General features: G+C 49.2%; 1 protein-coding gene across 4 annotated transcripts in view; it reads left to right on the forward strand.

Moving 5' to 3' along the window:
• Positions 1 to 17,077, forward strand: part of col12a1b (collagen, type XII, alpha 1b) — a 60,348-nt gene that overhangs the window by 38,891 nt on the left and 4,380 nt on the right. For all 4 annotated transcript variants that reach the window (XM_078093390.1, XM_040160972.2, XM_078093389.1 and 1 more), the window contains 28 exons: positions 1,813 to 1,955; positions 3,458 to 3,587; positions 3,707 to 3,849; positions 4,836 to 4,965; positions 5,054 to 5,173; positions 5,507 to 5,653; positions 6,034 to 6,150; positions 7,427 to 7,579; positions 8,079 to 8,153; positions 8,757 to 8,896; positions 9,223 to 9,346; positions 9,427 to 9,570; positions 9,691 to 9,855; positions 9,958 to 9,996; positions 10,652 to 10,790; positions 11,408 to 11,550; positions 11,830 to 11,939; positions 13,264 to 13,422; positions 13,851 to 13,928; positions 14,792 to 14,878; positions 15,162 to 15,215; positions 15,451 to 15,546; positions 15,964 to 16,017; positions 16,313 to 16,366; positions 16,446 to 16,499; positions 16,593 to 16,664; positions 16,755 to 16,790; positions 16,957 to 17,023. In XM_078093390.1, the coding sequence (XP_077949516.1) occupies positions 1,813 to 1,955; positions 3,458 to 3,587; positions 3,707 to 3,849; positions 4,836 to 4,965; positions 5,054 to 5,173; positions 5,507 to 5,653; positions 6,034 to 6,150; positions 7,427 to 7,579; positions 8,079 to 8,153; positions 8,757 to 8,896; positions 9,223 to 9,346; positions 9,427 to 9,570; positions 9,691 to 9,855; positions 9,958 to 9,996; positions 10,652 to 10,790; positions 11,408 to 11,550; positions 11,830 to 11,939; positions 13,264 to 13,422; positions 13,851 to 13,928; positions 14,792 to 14,878; positions 15,162 to 15,215; positions 15,451 to 15,546; positions 15,964 to 16,017; positions 16,313 to 16,366; positions 16,446 to 16,499; positions 16,593 to 16,664; positions 16,755 to 16,790; positions 16,957 to 17,023 (2,973 nt within the window). The remainder of the gene's footprint in view (positions 1 to 1,812; positions 1,956 to 3,457; positions 3,588 to 3,706; positions 3,850 to 4,835; positions 4,966 to 5,053; positions 5,174 to 5,506; positions 5,654 to 6,033; positions 6,151 to 7,426; positions 7,580 to 8,078; positions 8,154 to 8,756; positions 8,897 to 9,222; positions 9,347 to 9,426; positions 9,571 to 9,690; positions 9,856 to 9,957; positions 9,997 to 10,651; positions 10,791 to 11,407; positions 11,551 to 11,829; positions 11,940 to 13,263; positions 13,423 to 13,850; positions 13,929 to 14,791; positions 14,879 to 15,161; positions 15,216 to 15,450; positions 15,547 to 15,963; positions 16,018 to 16,312; positions 16,367 to 16,445; positions 16,500 to 16,592; positions 16,665 to 16,754; positions 16,791 to 16,956; positions 17,024 to 17,077) is intronic.

A 17,077-nucleotide genomic window follows, 5' to 3' on the forward strand; every position in this document is an offset into this window, starting at 1 on the left:
TTTCAGGTGAAAAGGGGAGAAGTTGTGTTTTTTTTTTCTTTACGTTTAACCGCCTCCTTCTGCGGGGGAAACTGAGGTCAAAGGTCACACTTTTACAGAGCAGCTGCCAGTGGAAACAGAGTAGTCATTCCTGGGGATAAATGTATGCACCAAAGCATTTATCATAAATGTTCAGGGCTTTCTCCTTTTCTGTATCTTTCTGACGGCAGAAACGTCTTTATAGACAAACAGTGGAAAAACCACAGAAATGTGCAGAAAGAGCCAAAAGTCCTAAATCACAAATCCCCCAAATGATCGGATGGAACAACAAGGAGCTCAAAGCCAGACAGTGTGTGAGTCCTGATGAGTCCCAATGGAGGAATGCTCTGGGTGGTTTGAGCTCCCGCTGTGTGTGTGTCTGTGTGTGCGTGTGTGTCTCTGTGTGTCTCTGTGTGTGTGTGTGTTGGTGTCGTTTCTGCCCAGACGGCGTGTCGTGGCGAGTCAGCAGAAATGCATCCTGGGTTAGTTTTCATGGATTCCACAGCCTGCTCCAGCGGGCGAGCGGCAGCCTAGAATGTCCCGACGCTGTGTGTTTGGGAGACTCTTTGTTTGGGGTCTTTATTAACTCATATTTCAGCCCACCTGCTTCCTCTGAGGCCACGTCGGATGACGTGATTGTTGCTCTGATGACGTTAGTCTTTGTGTTTATGGATCTGACAAACAGAGTTATTACTCAAAACGATTGAGCGGGACAAAGCTCCTCTTTGGGTTCCTCAAACGAATCTTCTGTCGTCATGATTCATGGCCTGAAACCTCAGACTAAATCCTTTATAAATCCTTTATACTAATAATTATGACTCATCACTTTGTGTGCAGAGGCTAAAAGCCAACAAATATGAAATTAAAGCAGATTATTTTGTCAGATAGAAACATGTGACACTTCTCCCATTAAATTATAACTTTTGGAATGTACATCGTTATGGAAGTGTCTCATTCTAAAATATGATAATTCTAATAATAATATTAGTGTGGCCTGATCTTTGAGTCCCCACACAAACCTCTGATGATTATCTTTGTCTCCAGAGAGGGAGCGTCTGATGAGTACCAGCAACTTGTATCTATCCTCTGCCTCCCACCAGGACTCACTTTGTCTGCACAAACACAAGCGCTTACTGTCATAAAAGCATTAATAACAGGAGACTAGATGACGGTTCCTTAATGCCTCAGAAGGGTCAAAGGTACCTCGGGTTTGATGGGTGGGAGACATTCAGACATGTGGCCTCTGTTTTCCAAAGGTATTAAATGCTGCTTTCCTCAAGGGGGGTACAGAGGAGGGTTAGTCCTGATTGAGGAGGAGGCTCCGTTTAAATCCACCTTCCGCATCCAGTTCTGTTTTACTGGGTAGAGCTCCAAATACCAGGGGGACGCGCACATCTGGTTTGCTTTAAAAGGAAAGTCAAGGCCTTTGCATGAAGGCAGCGCCTCTCTGCCTCTCTGCACACATTCTCCACTAGGAGATGCAGACTTTGAGTTCAGTGACCTTCACCCTGCCATGAACCGCCCTCCTCCTGCGAGGAGCAAGAGGTCCTTTGAAAGCTTATCTGAAATGTTTAAATGACCTAAAAAGGCCTCAGCAGTCTGCAGAATGGAATCAACGCTGCGTCTCTGTTTAGCACTCGCTCGCCGACTTCAGGAATGTAATCACACGTCTGTAAAACGGGAGCCGCTTGGAACAAAGCCTTTGTTTTGTGGTCTGGTTGCTCAGTAGGAGAAAGTCAACAACCCCCCCCCCTCACTTCACTCTCTCTCTCTCTACCTCTGTGACCCCTGCAGTCCCACGCACGCCTCCAAGGAACATCCAGGTGTACAACCCCAGCGCCAGCAGCCTGAACGTGCGCTGGGAGCCGGCTACGGGTCAGGTCCAGCAGTACCGGGTGGCCTACTCCTCCCTGAGGGGGGTCAGACCCACCGAGTCGGTAAGTCCCTCTCTCTCTCTCCCCCCCTGCAGGCCGGGGCTAGCCTCGTTAGCCTCGTTAGCGCCCCTCTCTCAAAGGGTTATAGATACATGGAGGTGAAACCTCTTTAGGATGTGAAGTCCTTCAGATGACTGTTGCCATATTTGAATAAAAATAATACAAACCTCATTTCATGAGCCGTTCTGCTCCCAGTTGTGTTAAGATAAAGAATGTATAATGTAGAATGTAGAATGTGTAAAAGATGGAATAAAATGTTGTTAATTTCCTAAAAGCCCAAAGCGACATCTTCAGATGGTCGTTGTCTTCGACCAGTAGTCCAAAAGCCTGAGATATTTCATTTCGCTGAATATAAATAGAACAGTTGAGAGGGATTTTAGATTTGAGTAAATCAAACCAGAACCTGACTTTAACCCAAACAAGCACTGGCTTCACATGACGTCACCCTGAAGATACAAAGTGAGGAGCAAACCAATGGAATCGATCCAACATCCAACATCTGCAGTGACAGGTTTGTCACTGCAGACCAGACGGTTGATAAAAAACCTCAAATCATCTCATTCAGAGGTGAAAACTGGATTTTAATTTGCTCTTGGTGTGGGACTTAGAGATCTTGACTTGAGAGGCTATTCGGTCTTGCATTTGCGTTTAATGTTGCTGTTGTTAGTTTTGACTTGAGTCTTATTCTCAAATGATGTCACTGAAAACTGGAATGAACATTTACTTATTTGCGGTCGACGTACAGATGGACAGATGGTCCGTTACATCAGTTGTACACAAGAGAAGTCTTCAGTAAAAAACACAACCAGCCCATTCAGTATCTTCATTGCAAATGTTACAGTTGATTTTAGAGCTCTTACAGATTAGTGAATAAGCTGTGAGTGGATCAATCAAGTAGACGTCTAAACACTCAGCTCAGTGATTAGCCAGAAAGAAATTAGACATTCATCTCATTCACTGAACTTGACCCAATCAGAACCCTAGAGAGTGTTGTCAGAGGGTCTTATTGACCTTACCCAAAGGACCCTCTCACAGCCCCAGCTGTGCCAGAACACCGGGTCCAAGAAGCCTCCGAGATATGTGCGTTAACCAAAACATCAGCGGCCCTCGATGGGGGTGGACTGGAGTTCAACCGGCAGATGCAGCTTCCCATGATGTAACGCCTGTGCTGCTCACGGCTCCGTGATGATCCCACTGACAGCCGTCCTTGCTATGAGGGGTTAGCGAGCAGGTCCTGCTGACAGCCGCTTCCTCGCAGAATCTGTTTATCCGTCAGTCCACTTACTGAAGGAGTGACGTGCTCGGCCGCCTGACCTCCCAGGCCTTGTGTTAGTGTTTGAGGAGAAGGCCTGGCAGCAGAAGGCTCCTATGATAGCGTTGGATGAGCAGTGAGGTCATTATGTACGTTATCAGTGCCAGGCGGCGATGTGATGATGTCTACTATATATATATATATATATATATATATATATTGTTTTGATCTTCCTGGTTTCTCCACCACAAAGGTCATGGTTCCAGGGAACGTCAACAACGCCTTCCTGGACAACCTGATCCCGGACACTCCCTACTCGGTCAGCGTCACGGCTCTGTATGCTGACGGAGAGGGATCGCCAGTCAAGGACAACGGCAAGACACGTAAGAGCAGCAAGAATCCCTCATGCACTGTGTATATCCAGCATTTAGGCCACGTGGAGTGCAGTACCTCCCAGTGGCCACATGGCGTATAAGCCTGTGTTGTCGCGTTTGTGTTGCAGTGCCGCGCGCCGGGCCCCGGAACATGCGAGTGTTCGATCCCACCACCAGCACCCTCACGGTCGGCTGGGACCACGCCGAGGGACCCGTGAGGCAGTACAGGATCGCCTACGCCCCCCTGACCGGAGACCCCATCACAGAGTTCGTAAGTAGGCTGCTGAAGACGACGTATTGTATTCAGGTTCCTCCAGGCTGCTTTGCCTGTAAACAAAGGGAAAGCACAAGACAGTGATGTAAGAAACACAAAGAGGGACGATGAATCTCAAGCTCTTTTGGATTCATCTCAGTGTTTTTACTTTCTTCCTCTGGATGAACTCTTGATCCTCCCTTCGGCGTGATGTTCCAAACAATGCAGTGAAGTCACTCTTCAGGATTCCCTCGACCCGTCCAGGTTCACAAATCCCCGATTACGGAGACTAATTACAGGCTCCGTTAAACAAACACTTCATTTAGGGCCGTAACAACATTATTAATAGTCCTGGGTAACGAGCATAGGCGGCCCAGCTGTCCCCCCCCTCCCCCACTTGTTAGCGAAGCACCTGTTCTGCATGAGTCAGCTAACTGCAGCCGAGGGACGGCGATGAAAGGAGTTCTCATTACCACTTATTACAGTTTAGCATCTGTGGTTAATGGAGGAGGTTTGTGCTTCAAAAACCAACATTTATCATTTGGTGACACCCACATCTCTCTGGACTCTACTATTGAACGATGGAATGTTGATGCATCGCAGTTTCGCATGCATACATACCTCGCTGAATCATACGGGCTAATAGGAAGGAAGCAGAATATGAGTACGATGACTTTGAGAAATGCATCCACACCAGAAACGTCCATCACAAAGACGTTTCCTGGTGTGACGGTTAGAAGAGACCAAACAAAGCGAACTGATACACAGAAACATGAACCGTGTGGATGAAGACAACAGGAGTAATGGTCGCCATGTTGCTGAGCGTCTCCATGGCGACCGAGGCACCAGCTTTTTCTCGGGTCCTCCTGAGTGAACATCTGTCCTCCTGATTCCTCCTCCTTCTCCCCCTGACCCTCCTCATCCTCCTTACCCCTCCTCCTTCTCTTGACTCCTCCTCATTCTACTCCTGACCCCTCCTCCTGATTCCTCCTGACTCCTCCCAGACACTGGTTCCAGGGAACAGGAACAACGCCATGCTGCAGAATCTGCTCCCCGACACCCCGTACAACATCACCGTGGAGGCCCTCTACGCCGAGGGCCCCGGAGGGTCCCTCAATGGCAACGGACGCACAGGTGAGGCCGAGTCAGCTGCTTCTGGTTATATTATCTCTAAATCATGACTTGTTGTCTCTATTGACTTGCCGTCTCCTCTCCCTCTCAGTGGGGATGCTGAGTCCCAGGAACCTGAGAGTCTCAGACGAGTGGTACACCAGGTTCAGAGTAGCCTGGGACCCCGTGGCGGCCCCTGTGCAGGGATACAGACTCACCTACACCCCCGCAGGTGAGACCCCAGAAACACAGACCCCGCTGGTCTCACAGCCCCCCCACTGGTCCCACTGGTCTCACATCCCCCCCCACTAACAGCTGGATTGTGTCACAATCAGCATTCAGTCTGTGGACGAGTGACTCCACAGTAGTCAGGAGGCGTCTGCCGAGACAAATGTGTTTGGATTTGATCCAGAGCTCGTTCCTGTGTTTAATTGAAGGCTTCTGGGAGACGAGCCAGTAGGTGGACCTTGAGTTGGGTCTGTTTTGGGAGTGAGATACAAGACGTAATTCCCCTCCTTGATGTTCTGACTTTCTGACACTGTTCTGCACATTGTTGTCTTTCCAGGCACTAACCAGCCCGTGGACTTCTTCGTTGGTGACGTGACCTCCTACACTCTGCACAACCTGCAGCCCGGGACCACCTACGACCTCAAGGTGGCGGCTCAGTACGTCGGCGGGACGAGCGGCCCGCTGACCGGGCAGGGGACGACCCGTACGTACCGGAGCCGCGTTAAATGAGACTCCACAGGCCCCTCCGAGAGCACCCCTTTGATTTATGTAAAAACAGAAAAAGAAGAACTTGACTTTGATGCGACTGATGTCATTTTCTGCCACTAATACAGTAAAAGCTGTAGTTTGTAGTCCTGACCTTTAGAAAACACAGCTGGGTAATGACAAAGAGGATAGGAATCAAGTGATATAACATACATATATATATATATATATATATATATATATATATATATATAATCTTAAGTTCATAACCCAACAACATTTTTATACTTTTTATCCTGTAAAAGTGTTAACTTGACTTGACAAAGTGTCCCTCGGCTGCGTTTGATTGGATGAAATGTGTAACTCCGCCCCCTGCAGTCTACCTCAACGTGACCCACATCGAGACGCACAACATCGACCACGACAGGTTCTGCATCAAGTGGACTCCTCACCGAGCCGCCACGTCGTACCGCATCAAGCTCCTCCCCCTCGACCGTGAGTCTGCTCCGCCTCTCTGTGGCTGTTCATCCTTATTATTAATCTATTATTACCACGTCTCACCTCAGTCCTCATTGGGGGGGAGATCTCAGGACCGCTGGGGGGTCTACTTGGTTCTGAATGTGTTCCCACAAATGATGTAAGATGATGAAGGGGTGACATCAGCGGCTAATTGTAGTTTGATTCATATTCCTTAAAGCCATTGGGTTTGATTCATTACCATAAAATATGAACATATATAAATTAGCAGACAATTCACAGCTGTCGATCCCGACTTTGAGAAGCGGGAACCAGCAAATGCTGACGTCCTGAAGACGTAAGTGACAGTGAGCCTTAATGTTGTACCGTAAGTATCGGGATATTTATGGCAGGTATCATATCGTCACCATTTTGGCATTGTGACAACCCTAGTGGGACGCCAGCATGACGCCAGCGGGCACTGGCGTGGATCGAAAGTGTCCGACCCCGAGCCTTTAATGAGGTCTGAGGACTACATCCTGTTGGAATACTTTGAGTCCCATCTGGTTCCTGTTGGAGCGCCAAGAGGCGGTCGGAGAGGAGGGAAAAAATGAAGCCCAGGAGAGTTAGTATCCGTGTTTAAATGTCTAGATGGAAGTGATTAGTGAGCGCGGGAGGGGGGGGGGGGTTGCTAGCCGAATAGCCAACCAGAGGAGCAGAAATCCTCCGTCTCAACCAGCCATCTCTGAGGCTTTAGGTTACTCAGCGGAGAGGTTTGTGTCTCCTGAGGATGTGTGGTCATGTGACTCACTGATGTCGCAGAGCTGGTAATGGCATAACTGAAGAGTTCAAAGGTCACGCGTCTACACTCAGCACTCTGGTGTGAATCAGAGCAGCTTTAAGTGAAACATCATGTTTCTCTGCATGGACACAAGTTGAGACATCTTTGTTTATGCAGCGGTTTTCAAAATAAAAGTCAGATCAATGGAAAATAAAGGTCAGGGAAAGCAGCTTAAAGCGTTTTAATATTCCACATCTTAGCTCTTTCTCCTGATGAAGCACGGTAGCAGTTTATTAGTTTTTCTTTCTGCACTCGACTCCACGTGGTGATCAGAATACAAAGCGTTTGCAGTAATAGTTCCCCGAGATGAACCACCTCTCAAAGTCTGAGAGAACCAAGCGAGCAGAGGAAGAGGGGGCGGGACAAAAGTAGCTCAAACATTTTGAAAACTAGTATCTGTGATGTAAAATGCTGATTTAAGAGAGAGAGCGTTGATAATGCAGACGGAGTAAAGATCTCCTCTTCCTCCCGCAGCCTCCAGCAAAGGGCAGCATGAGATCACCATCCCCGCTGGCCTCCCCCAGTACTGCTTCGACGGACTCTCCCCCGACGCCCTGTACACCGCCAGCGTCTTTGTTCAGACCCCCAACCTGGAGGGCCCGGGGGTCAGCGCTAAGGAGAGGACACGTGAGTCCTTCTTTAACACACACCTGCTTATTTCTGAGCTTCACGACCGTCTTCTCATACTCAGAGTTTTACTACAGTAGATGCAGCAAAGTGATGTGCTTAAGTGAACGATATGTCTAGAATATCTTCACCTCTTTGATATCTGACAGGACTTTGTGACAGGAAGCTGGCATGTTCTCTTCAGACTCACCAGACACAAAAACACAGATTTAACCTCTCAGGACTAACAGGAGTCTCTGATCTACTCCTGTTAGGCTGTTGGTGTTATTGTGCAACTTTAATGAATCCTAATAACCTTTGAAGCACAAAAAGTAACAGAATAACACAAACTGACTGACAGAAGAAGAAGTAGATGAGAGACTCCTGAGAGGTTAAATCACTGTTTTCCTGAATGGAGTCTGGTGTCTCTGAAGAGAACGATGACCTCATCACACCACATACTTGCTGTTTATGACAGTCATCACAAACACGCTGATGGACCTTTTTGTGCTTCTCGCAGTGGTGAAGCCGACTCCGGTTCCAACGCTTCCACCGACCCCGTCCCCCCCGCCCACCGTGCCCCCGGCGTGGTCAAGTAAGTGTCTCCCAGCACCCACAATCCTTTGCTGTCGATGTCAGCTGAAGTTAAAGTTCATGTTAGTTCTGCCGGTGAATACATGGAGAGCGATGATGAATTTTGTTTCCTCTTTTCATTTTCTTTCATAAGTGCAGCATGTTTGTCCTTAAATGGACCAAAGTTCGGTTCATCAGATCCACAGAAAGTCTCTTTTCTGACTGAAGAGGATCCAAACCGCTCGTAGTGAACGTATTTATCTTTGGCTTTGAGTCTAGTCCCACTATCTCTACGACTACACCTCCAACACAACGATCGAGGTGGACAAACTGTCCTCAGCCGCGAGGACAAAGACGCGTCTCAAATATCGGGATAAACTGAGCTGTCTCACCAGCTTTTAAAATGGGGAAACTTTGCCTCGTTGTCTGTGTAGATCGTTCCTTTGCTGGGAAAGAGATCATCAAGTGACTCCAAGCTGGTTGTCCCCTTAGAGGACAGGTTCCCTCAGGGGACACGGAGCGAGTGTCTCTGTGGAGTCAGTGAGGTCAAAGACCCGGATCCTCCCAGGTCATGCTTCTGGTGCAGGTGGTGGTGGACCCTTCACTCTCTCTCTCTCCCCCTCAGTCTGCCGAGGAGCCAAAGCCGACGTGGTGTTCCTCATCGACGGCTCCTGGAGCATCGGAGAGGAGAGCTTCACCAAAGTCCGCAGCTTCGTCTCCGGCATGATTGCCGCCTTCGATGTGATCGGCCCGTCGGGGATGCAGGTCGGCTTCACGCGTAGAATCACGTGTACCAAAAGTAGTTTACGCATTTCTGTGATTGATTCATTGGTAGCGTTAAAACAGAACTAGCACGGTTAGCATGCTAATATAGATTATAATAAAGACACAGATAATACAAGTGGGCTCTCTCCTTAAGTTACACCTTCTATACCTTCTTATAGCTTCCTTTATTAATGTTAATTATTGTTAATTATTAATGTTCTCCAGTATTTTATATTTTCGGCGGTTGCAGGAAGACAATCTTTACATTTTCACGCACGTGATGAATTAGTGAATTGACGCCTGGTGTCACATGACCCTCCCTCCAGGTGTCCTTTGTGCAGTACAGCGACGACGCAAAGACGGAGTTCAGGCTGAACGCTTATCAGGACAAAGGCGTCGCCATGGCAGCACCTCACCACATCCGCTACCGGGGGGGCAACACCAAGACAGGTCGAGACATCAGGGTCACATGACCAGGGTCCCACGGTATGATGGAGAGATGGTTTGTGACGCTCTCTCTCTCTAAACAGGAGTGGCGCTGAAACACACCTACGAGAAGGCCTTCTCCGTGGAGAACGGGATGAGGAGGAACGTCCCCAAAGTTTTGGTGACCATCACGGACGGGCGCTCTCAGGACGAAGTGAAGACAAAGGCCGCCAAGCTGCAGCACGCAGGTAACGGGCCCAAAAGGACCCACAATGCATCACCACAACGTACCGCCGGAGAAAAAAGGAGAAGCAGCTGGTTTCATGTGACCCCCCCACCCTCCCTCCCCGGCTCTGTTCCGTCTCCAGGTTACAGCGTCTTCGCCATCGGCGTGGCCGATGTGGACTTCGTGGAGCTGCAGGAGATTGGCAGCAAACCCAGCGAGCGGCACGTCTTTGTGGTGGACGACTTCGACGCCTTCGACACCATCAAAGAGAACCTGATCACCTTCATCTGCGAGACCGCCTCTTCCTGTAAGTCGGCTGCACGACCACCACGACCACCACGCCGCGACCCCCAGGGTTCAGCCTCCATGGAGCGGAAGTAGTGACGTTTTTCTTTTTCTTGTTCCTCAGCGTGTCCCCTGATCTTCCTGAATGGATTCACTTCCCCTGGTGAGTAGAAACAGAGACGCAGGAGGCTGTCTCCACGTAGAGGCCTCCTGTAGTCCAGGTCCCTGAAGGTCTCCACGTAGAGGCCTCCTGTAGTCCAGGTCCCTGAAGGTCTCCACGTAGAGGCCTCCTGTTGTCCTGGTCCCTGAAGGTCTCCACGTAGAGGCCTACTGTAGTCCTGGTCCCTGAAGGGCTCCATGTAGAGGCCCCCTGTAGTCCTGGTCTCTGAAGGTCTCCATGTAGAGGCCTCCTGTAGTCCTGGACTCTGAAGGTCTGCATGTAGAGGTCTCCTGTTGTCCTGGTCTCTGAAGGTCTCCATGTAGAGGTCTCCTGTTGTCCTGGTCTCTGAAGGTCTCCATGTAGAGGCCTCCTGTAGTACAGGCCCCTGAAGGTCTCCATGTAGAGGCCTCCTGTAGTCCTGGACTCTGAAGGTCTGCATGTAGAGGTCTCCTGTTGTCCTGGTCTCTGAAGGTCTCCATGTAGAGTTCTCCTGTTGTCCTGGTCTCTGAAGGTCTCCATGTAGAGGCCTCCTGTGGTACAGGCCCCTGAAGGTCTCCATGTAGAGGCCTCCTGTAGTCCTGGTCCCTGAAGGTCTCCATGTAGAGGCCTCCTGTAGTCCTGGTCCCTGAAGCTGGAAGCCTCTCGTTGTGTGTTTCAGGGTTCCGGATGCTTGAGGCCTTCAACCTGACGGAGAAGACCTACGGGTCGGTGCGAGGCGTCTCCATGGAGCCAGGCTCCTTCAACAGCTTCGCCGCCTACCGCCTCCACAAAGACGCCTTCCTGAGCCAGCCGACCACGTGAGGCTCTCAGCTCCTTCTCCCCAGAGGAGGTGGTGTGGACTTAAGTCACAGCACCTCCTCCAGCTGCTAACACACAAGAATCCGTCCTACTTCCATCATGCTGCTTGAGATCGTACTGATTAATGCAGTTTACCTTCTCGACTCCTGTAAATATCTTTATTAATCCTGAGGTTATAACCACCTGTCAATCAAACATATATAGACCTTTAAGGTCCTGACCTTCAATAGAGGAGGAAGCTCCTTCAAGGTTCTCTTCATCAGAAGACACAGTTTCTCCTCATTGTCCTGTTGATGGTAAAAAGAGCTCCTCCCCTTTACAAAGCGGGTCAGTAGATTTACGAGGCTGCGTGAGGTCACGTCCTCCACCCTGCAGCCTGTTTACATGCATATATATATGTGCGTACTTATATATTTATGTATGTATATGATGTAGAAGAGGAGCCAGCGGTGGAAATATAAATCATTTTACTCACGTAGGAGCAGACACATTTATCAACCCTAAAAGTACGAATACCACCAGGAAACGTACTTTATTGAGGTAAAAGTACACCGGCTGGATGTACTGAGAGTACTTCTGCCTCCACGATGCCCTGACAGTCCTCTCTGCCCCTCAGGGAGATCCACCCCGATGGTCTCCCCCCCTCTTTCACCCTCATCCTGATGATCCGCCTGCTGCCCGACTCGCCGTCCGAGGCCTTCGACATCTGGCAGGTGTCCAGCAAAGACCACAAGCCCGAGACCGGGGTCACGCTGGACCGTGAGTACCTATGTGTCTGTGTGTGAAGTAGTTGTGTGTGCCTTGAGGCCATGAGGCAGGTTCCTCTCTGGGGTCCTTGTAGGCCGTAAGTCCTCTTCGTTCCCACACGTGTGGTCTGCCAATGTGCTTAATGGTCACATGTCTGAGTCACAGACGCTGACCGTCTGCTTCAGTTAGTGAGTAGTGTAGTCGAATGTAAATATATAAATAGTCTTTTCTTCAGGAACGTGTGGGTACTAAAGGTGGACCTCTGATTGTTCCGTGTCTCCTGCCTCTCAGCCTCCAGCCAGACGCTGTCCTTCTACAACAAAGACGTGCGCGGTGAGATCCAGAGAGTCACCTTCGACAACGACCGGGTGAAGAGGATCTTCCACGGGAGCTTCCACAAGGTAAGACGCAGCAGCAGAGGGCTTGACCGCTGGAGCAGAAGGAGGAGTCTTTACCCTCTGCTTCTGTACGTGGGCGCCATCAATCACACCCAATCGCGTTGTAACGCATGCTTTAAACTGGTCCAGGGGGACCGAGGAGGCTGCAGACCAGTTCACGCCCAACGGCCAGACCTTTCTCAGAAGGGAGAAACTCCACGAGGACAGAACTCTGCAGATCTGATCCTCCAGGGTGAAATTCTTCCTTTATCTTCTTCCCCTGGAGGAGGTGGAGGTCAGAGGTCACCGTAAACCACTCAGCTGTCTGGGGATCAGTGTGGAGCTCGGGGACACCCGGCGGCACATTGATTGCTTTCGCTGCCAGACGCCTCCGGCCGTAATAAAGAGCAGCAGCCCGAGGACACTCCTGGAGAGGTGGAGAAAAGCTAGTTGAACTCTGTCAGATGGGATTTAGATCCTCCTTCCTCTGCAGGTGGGTCGAGTGGAAGAAACCTGAAGGCTTTAGTCCTTCTATCGAAGGTGGTGTCTGATCGATCAATGGATCCACCACCACAAACACCAGGAAATAGAGCATTTGTCGGGGACTATTTTTAGCGGCGGATTAATCCACATCTGCAGGACGTTGTCCATAAAGTGGCTTTGATTCAAAATACGGATCCAGTTCAGATCAGACGAGAACCTCAAAGGAAAATTAATAAAGTTCTGTCTTCAGCAGCGCTTTTATTTTGACAGGTCCGTTTCCTCTCCATCCCCGATGAGAGAAGACTCTTTCTCTGAATCAGACCTCATCACCATGACGACGTTCTGTTCAACCTTCAGACGAGAGGTCAAAGTTCAAAGTTCAGATCAAAGCGCTTTAATGCGACTTTCCTCGTCGGCCACAGGATGACATCATGAGCAGCAATGCATTGTGGTTCCTTTTGTGTGCGTTGCTGTCTCTGTGATTTCACTGTTTAGAGTTGACGCCGTCTGAGAGGCTCAATGAGACAAGAGGAAGGAATTCTGGTTCCCAAAAAATGTGCAGCTCCTCCAGGCCGATGAATCAGTCCACACAAAGAAGCCTCTGGAAGCTTCTGTGAGGTGGAATCTGTCTCTGCTGATGCTTCTTTGCTGCTCCTCAACACCCGACTATCTAGGCAGACTTTTATTTTAGTTGTATTTAGTTAATTTATGTAATTAAGTGAAGCCGTTATTCATCTAATGAATCAGTGGTATTCTGGTGACAACAAAACAAGGCGTCTTTAGATGGATCAGCTGTAGAAATATGTTGAGAAACAATAAGTGTTTGATCCAGACTTTGATGCCCCCTCCCCCCCCCTCTCTGAAGCTCCACATCCTGGTGTCCTCCACCGGGGTCAAGCTCAACATCGACTGCCAGGAAGTGGCCGAGAAGGAGCTGAAGGAGGCCGGGAACACGTCCAGCGACGGGTACCAGGTCCTGGGCAAGATGTCCAGGTCCATCGGCTCCAGAGGGGAGTCGGCCACGGTGAGTCAGCTGAGGGAGATTAAAGTGTAAAATGATTTATATTTATTCCATACGTGGATTATAAAGTAATTTGTTTACTTGAAAACAAAGATCACCGCTCCATTAATGAGGTTTGTTCAAACTCATCGTCTCTAAAGAGGCGTTTACCTCCTTCATCTTGTTAGCCTCATATTAATATGAGTATTATTTTTGTGAATATTCTTCATATTAATATGAAGAATATTCTTCAGAATAATAACAGAAACTCCTCTTACTAACTGAGGATGAACTATAAAGTAAAGTACTATTATTGAATGAGGATGAAGTGGGACTTCCTCTCTGAAAGAATCCTTTGAGGCTGTGACCTTTGAACTTCATGACATCATGTTTCCTGTCTCTCTGTTTGTCAACATCTCAATGTTTCCTTTTCTTCTTCTTCTCTTTCACAGTTCCAGCTCCAGATGTTCGACATTGTGTGCAGCTTGGGCTGGACCAGCAGGGACAGATGTTGTGACCTCCCATCCATGGTGAGGGAGTCTTTTTCCTCCAAAGCTGAGGATTTGAATCAAATGGGGGGGGGGGCAGGAATGTGAGAGGATGCGATTCATTCCACAGAAGGAACATGTTGTTTTTTATAGTCCATACTAACTTCACTACTTAGAAGAGGAAGTCAGTTTGACCTGAACATTGTCACTGTTTCCATGACGATGAAGGAAAGATAAAGATAAACTACCCGACCTGCTGCAGCTTCAAATAGTTTCTTAGTCTTTTCCCGGTGACATAAGTGATTGTAGTCGACCACAAGTATCTCCATATTGTACTCAATCAATTCCTCCTTAATAATAATATAATAATATTGTATATAATAACGATATTATCAGCACAAAGGATAAATTATTGTGTGAGGCTGAATATTAATATCTGGACCTCAGCACAGCGCAGATCTCTGGAGACGTTCAAAAGGTTAGTGGGAAGCACTGGATTATCATCTGGATGTGATGGAGACACAGCTGCTGTCCATTATGAAACATCCAAACCCAGCAGGAGGCGGGACGTGTTCAGAGTGGCCTTCAGACGGTCCTGAGGGACTAGATGAGCAGTAACATTCATATTGGTAGGATGAGAGGAGATCAATCCATTGGCAGTGGACCAGAGGTCACGAGATATTAAAAGAGTTCACAGTTACTTTAGCAGGTTTCAGCTTTCTTCTGGAACCTTTCCTCCAGTAACGCGCAGAGCAGCAGCAGACTGACGCATATTATTTTTATTATTAATATTTATACTACTATTTGTCCAACTTTATGTCACTATCTGTCTCTTCCTGCTTGAGGGACGTGACCCACCTCAGACCCCCTGTTGTCCCTCTGACTGTCCCTCTGGTCCTCCACAGAGAGACGAGCTGAAGTGTCCGTCTCTTCCGAACTCCTGCAGCTGCACGTCGGCGGGCACCGGGCCCCCGGGCCCCCAGGGACCAGTGGTGAGCCACCAGAGACCCCCACACGGGCCTTGATATAATGATACTGTATATTTAAACACACATGGAGCACAAAGACCTGGAGAACCTCCGACCACCTCTGAAGACCCCCAGGAAGCTGCTTATAGACACACAAATATGTATATATATTATAAATGTGTATACATGTGTATATATATATATATGTATATATCTGACATATATGTGTATATATATTACATATGTGTGTATATATGACATATGTAGGTATGTCCACTGCTCTAACGTGACTCATGTTGGTCCTCAGGGAGGCCCCGGCAGCAAAGGTCCTCGAGGTGAAAGAGGAGAGTCCGGTCCCGTGGTGAGTACCTCGTGGAACACCACAGAAGAAGACAGTTGATCTGTGTCACCCAAAGTACATCTGACTCCACTTACAGGATGAGTGCCCCCCCCCCTCGTATGAAGGGGAGGCTTGTTCCGATGGTCCGATGATTCCTCTCCTCCACAGATTGTAAACGTCTTCAGACATCGTAATCAGACATCATGTTCCTAACACCCCCCCCCCCTCTCCGCCCTCCTCCCACCCCTTTCAATAGGGCCCGATCGGGCCTCGTGGAGACAACGGACCACCGGGGCCCATGGGTCTACCCGGCCCTCAAGGACCCATCGGCCTGTCAATTCCAGGAGAAGCTGTGAGTCCACACACACACACGCACACACAGAACACTAAACATAAATCCCAGCATGCCTCAGTGGATTATCGGGCCGTTTATCATGAGGAGGATTTACAAGCCGGGCACAGACTCACATTCCTTCATGTCTGAGGGAGAGAAGAAGAGAGAGAGCTCTCCTCCATCCGGGACCTCTTCCTTGCAGGAGGACACACGTCCTCAGGTCTTATACAGCAGCTGGAGGTACAGGTGGAGATAGACGGGGTGGGGGGAGTTTAAAGATGGAATCTAAAGTAGTGGGAACTGAGAAGGTTCAGATCAGCTTAATTTAAAACTCACAGCTTCACGGCTTCACCGCTATGCGTCGTCCTCTGAGAGTCATGTGACCTGTGCTGTCCTCGGAGAGTCATGTGACCCGTGGTGTCTTCCTGTCTTCAGGGCCGCCCCGGACCAAAGGGAGACGCCGGTGACTCGGGCCTGCCGGGACAGAAGGTGAGTGACGCTGTTATGTGAACAGAAAGTGAGGGGAGCTCAACGAGCTACTTCCTCCTCCTCATTCTATCCTCTAGTCTGTTAGCGTAGAGCTAGTCTGTTAGCACAAGGGTCCAATATTCACTGACAAACAGCTGGTGACTTTAGATCCTGAAATATACGACAAGAGTTGTATGTTGTTGTAAGTTATTATTTACTAACAAAAAGACATTGAATATATGTATATATAATTATATATGATGCATAATTAAGAGTTACATTATCCATATTCCTTGTTATGTTTGTGTGCTTGTAGGGTTCTCCGGGTCCTCGAGGTTCCACCGGCCCCATCGGACCAGCCGGCGTGCGGGTGAGTACGGGCGGTACGGCTCCTTTAACCCTTTAAAGGCGGGCGGTCCCGGTTCTCAGTCTCCTTGTTGTGTTTCCAGGGCCCTCCGGGGAAGGAAGGATCAGCGGGACCCCGAGGCCCCTCAGGGCCCATGGTGAGCCTTCTACTGGTTGTGGACACTTTTTATCAGTGAGCGACTGTATTTCTGAGTTCTGACCTGCCGGCTCTCCTCCTCGTCTCCTCACAGGGACCTCCGGGATCTCCCGGAGCGCCGGGCGGCGGAGGAAAACCAGGAAACCCCGGAGACACCGGTACCCCTGTGAGTGCCCCTGTTGCCGTGGCGACTATCCGCTGTCCGACGGGGTTTGTGTTCCCCTCCGGCTGACCCGTTGTGATTCTGTGTTTTCAGGGCTCTGTGGGTCCAAAGGGAGACAAGGGGGAGCGAGTGAGTACACCTGAATCCAGAACCAGAGGGGAGCTTCTCTGAAGCATTTAGAACTCTGGAACAAGATTGAATAAATATGATTCACTGAAGAGGGCGAGTCCTAGGCGTCGACTCCGCCCTCTTTCAGCGTAGTGTTGACTCCGCCCTCTTTTCCCTTTGACCTCAGGGCGACTTCGCTCCTCAAAACATGATGCGGTCCATCGCCAGACAAGTGTGCGAGCAGCTGGTCAGCGGTGAGTCAGTGACGTTTTTTATCTTTATCTTCATCTTTTGAAGCTCCGCCTCCC

The sequence above is a fragment of the Gasterosteus aculeatus genome, chromosome 18 (assembly GCF_964276395.1).
Source record: "Gasterosteus aculeatus chromosome 18, fGasAcu3.hap1.1, whole genome shotgun sequence".
Classification (NCBI taxonomy): domain Eukaryota; kingdom Metazoa; phylum Chordata; class Actinopteri; order Perciformes; family Gasterosteidae; genus Gasterosteus; species Gasterosteus aculeatus.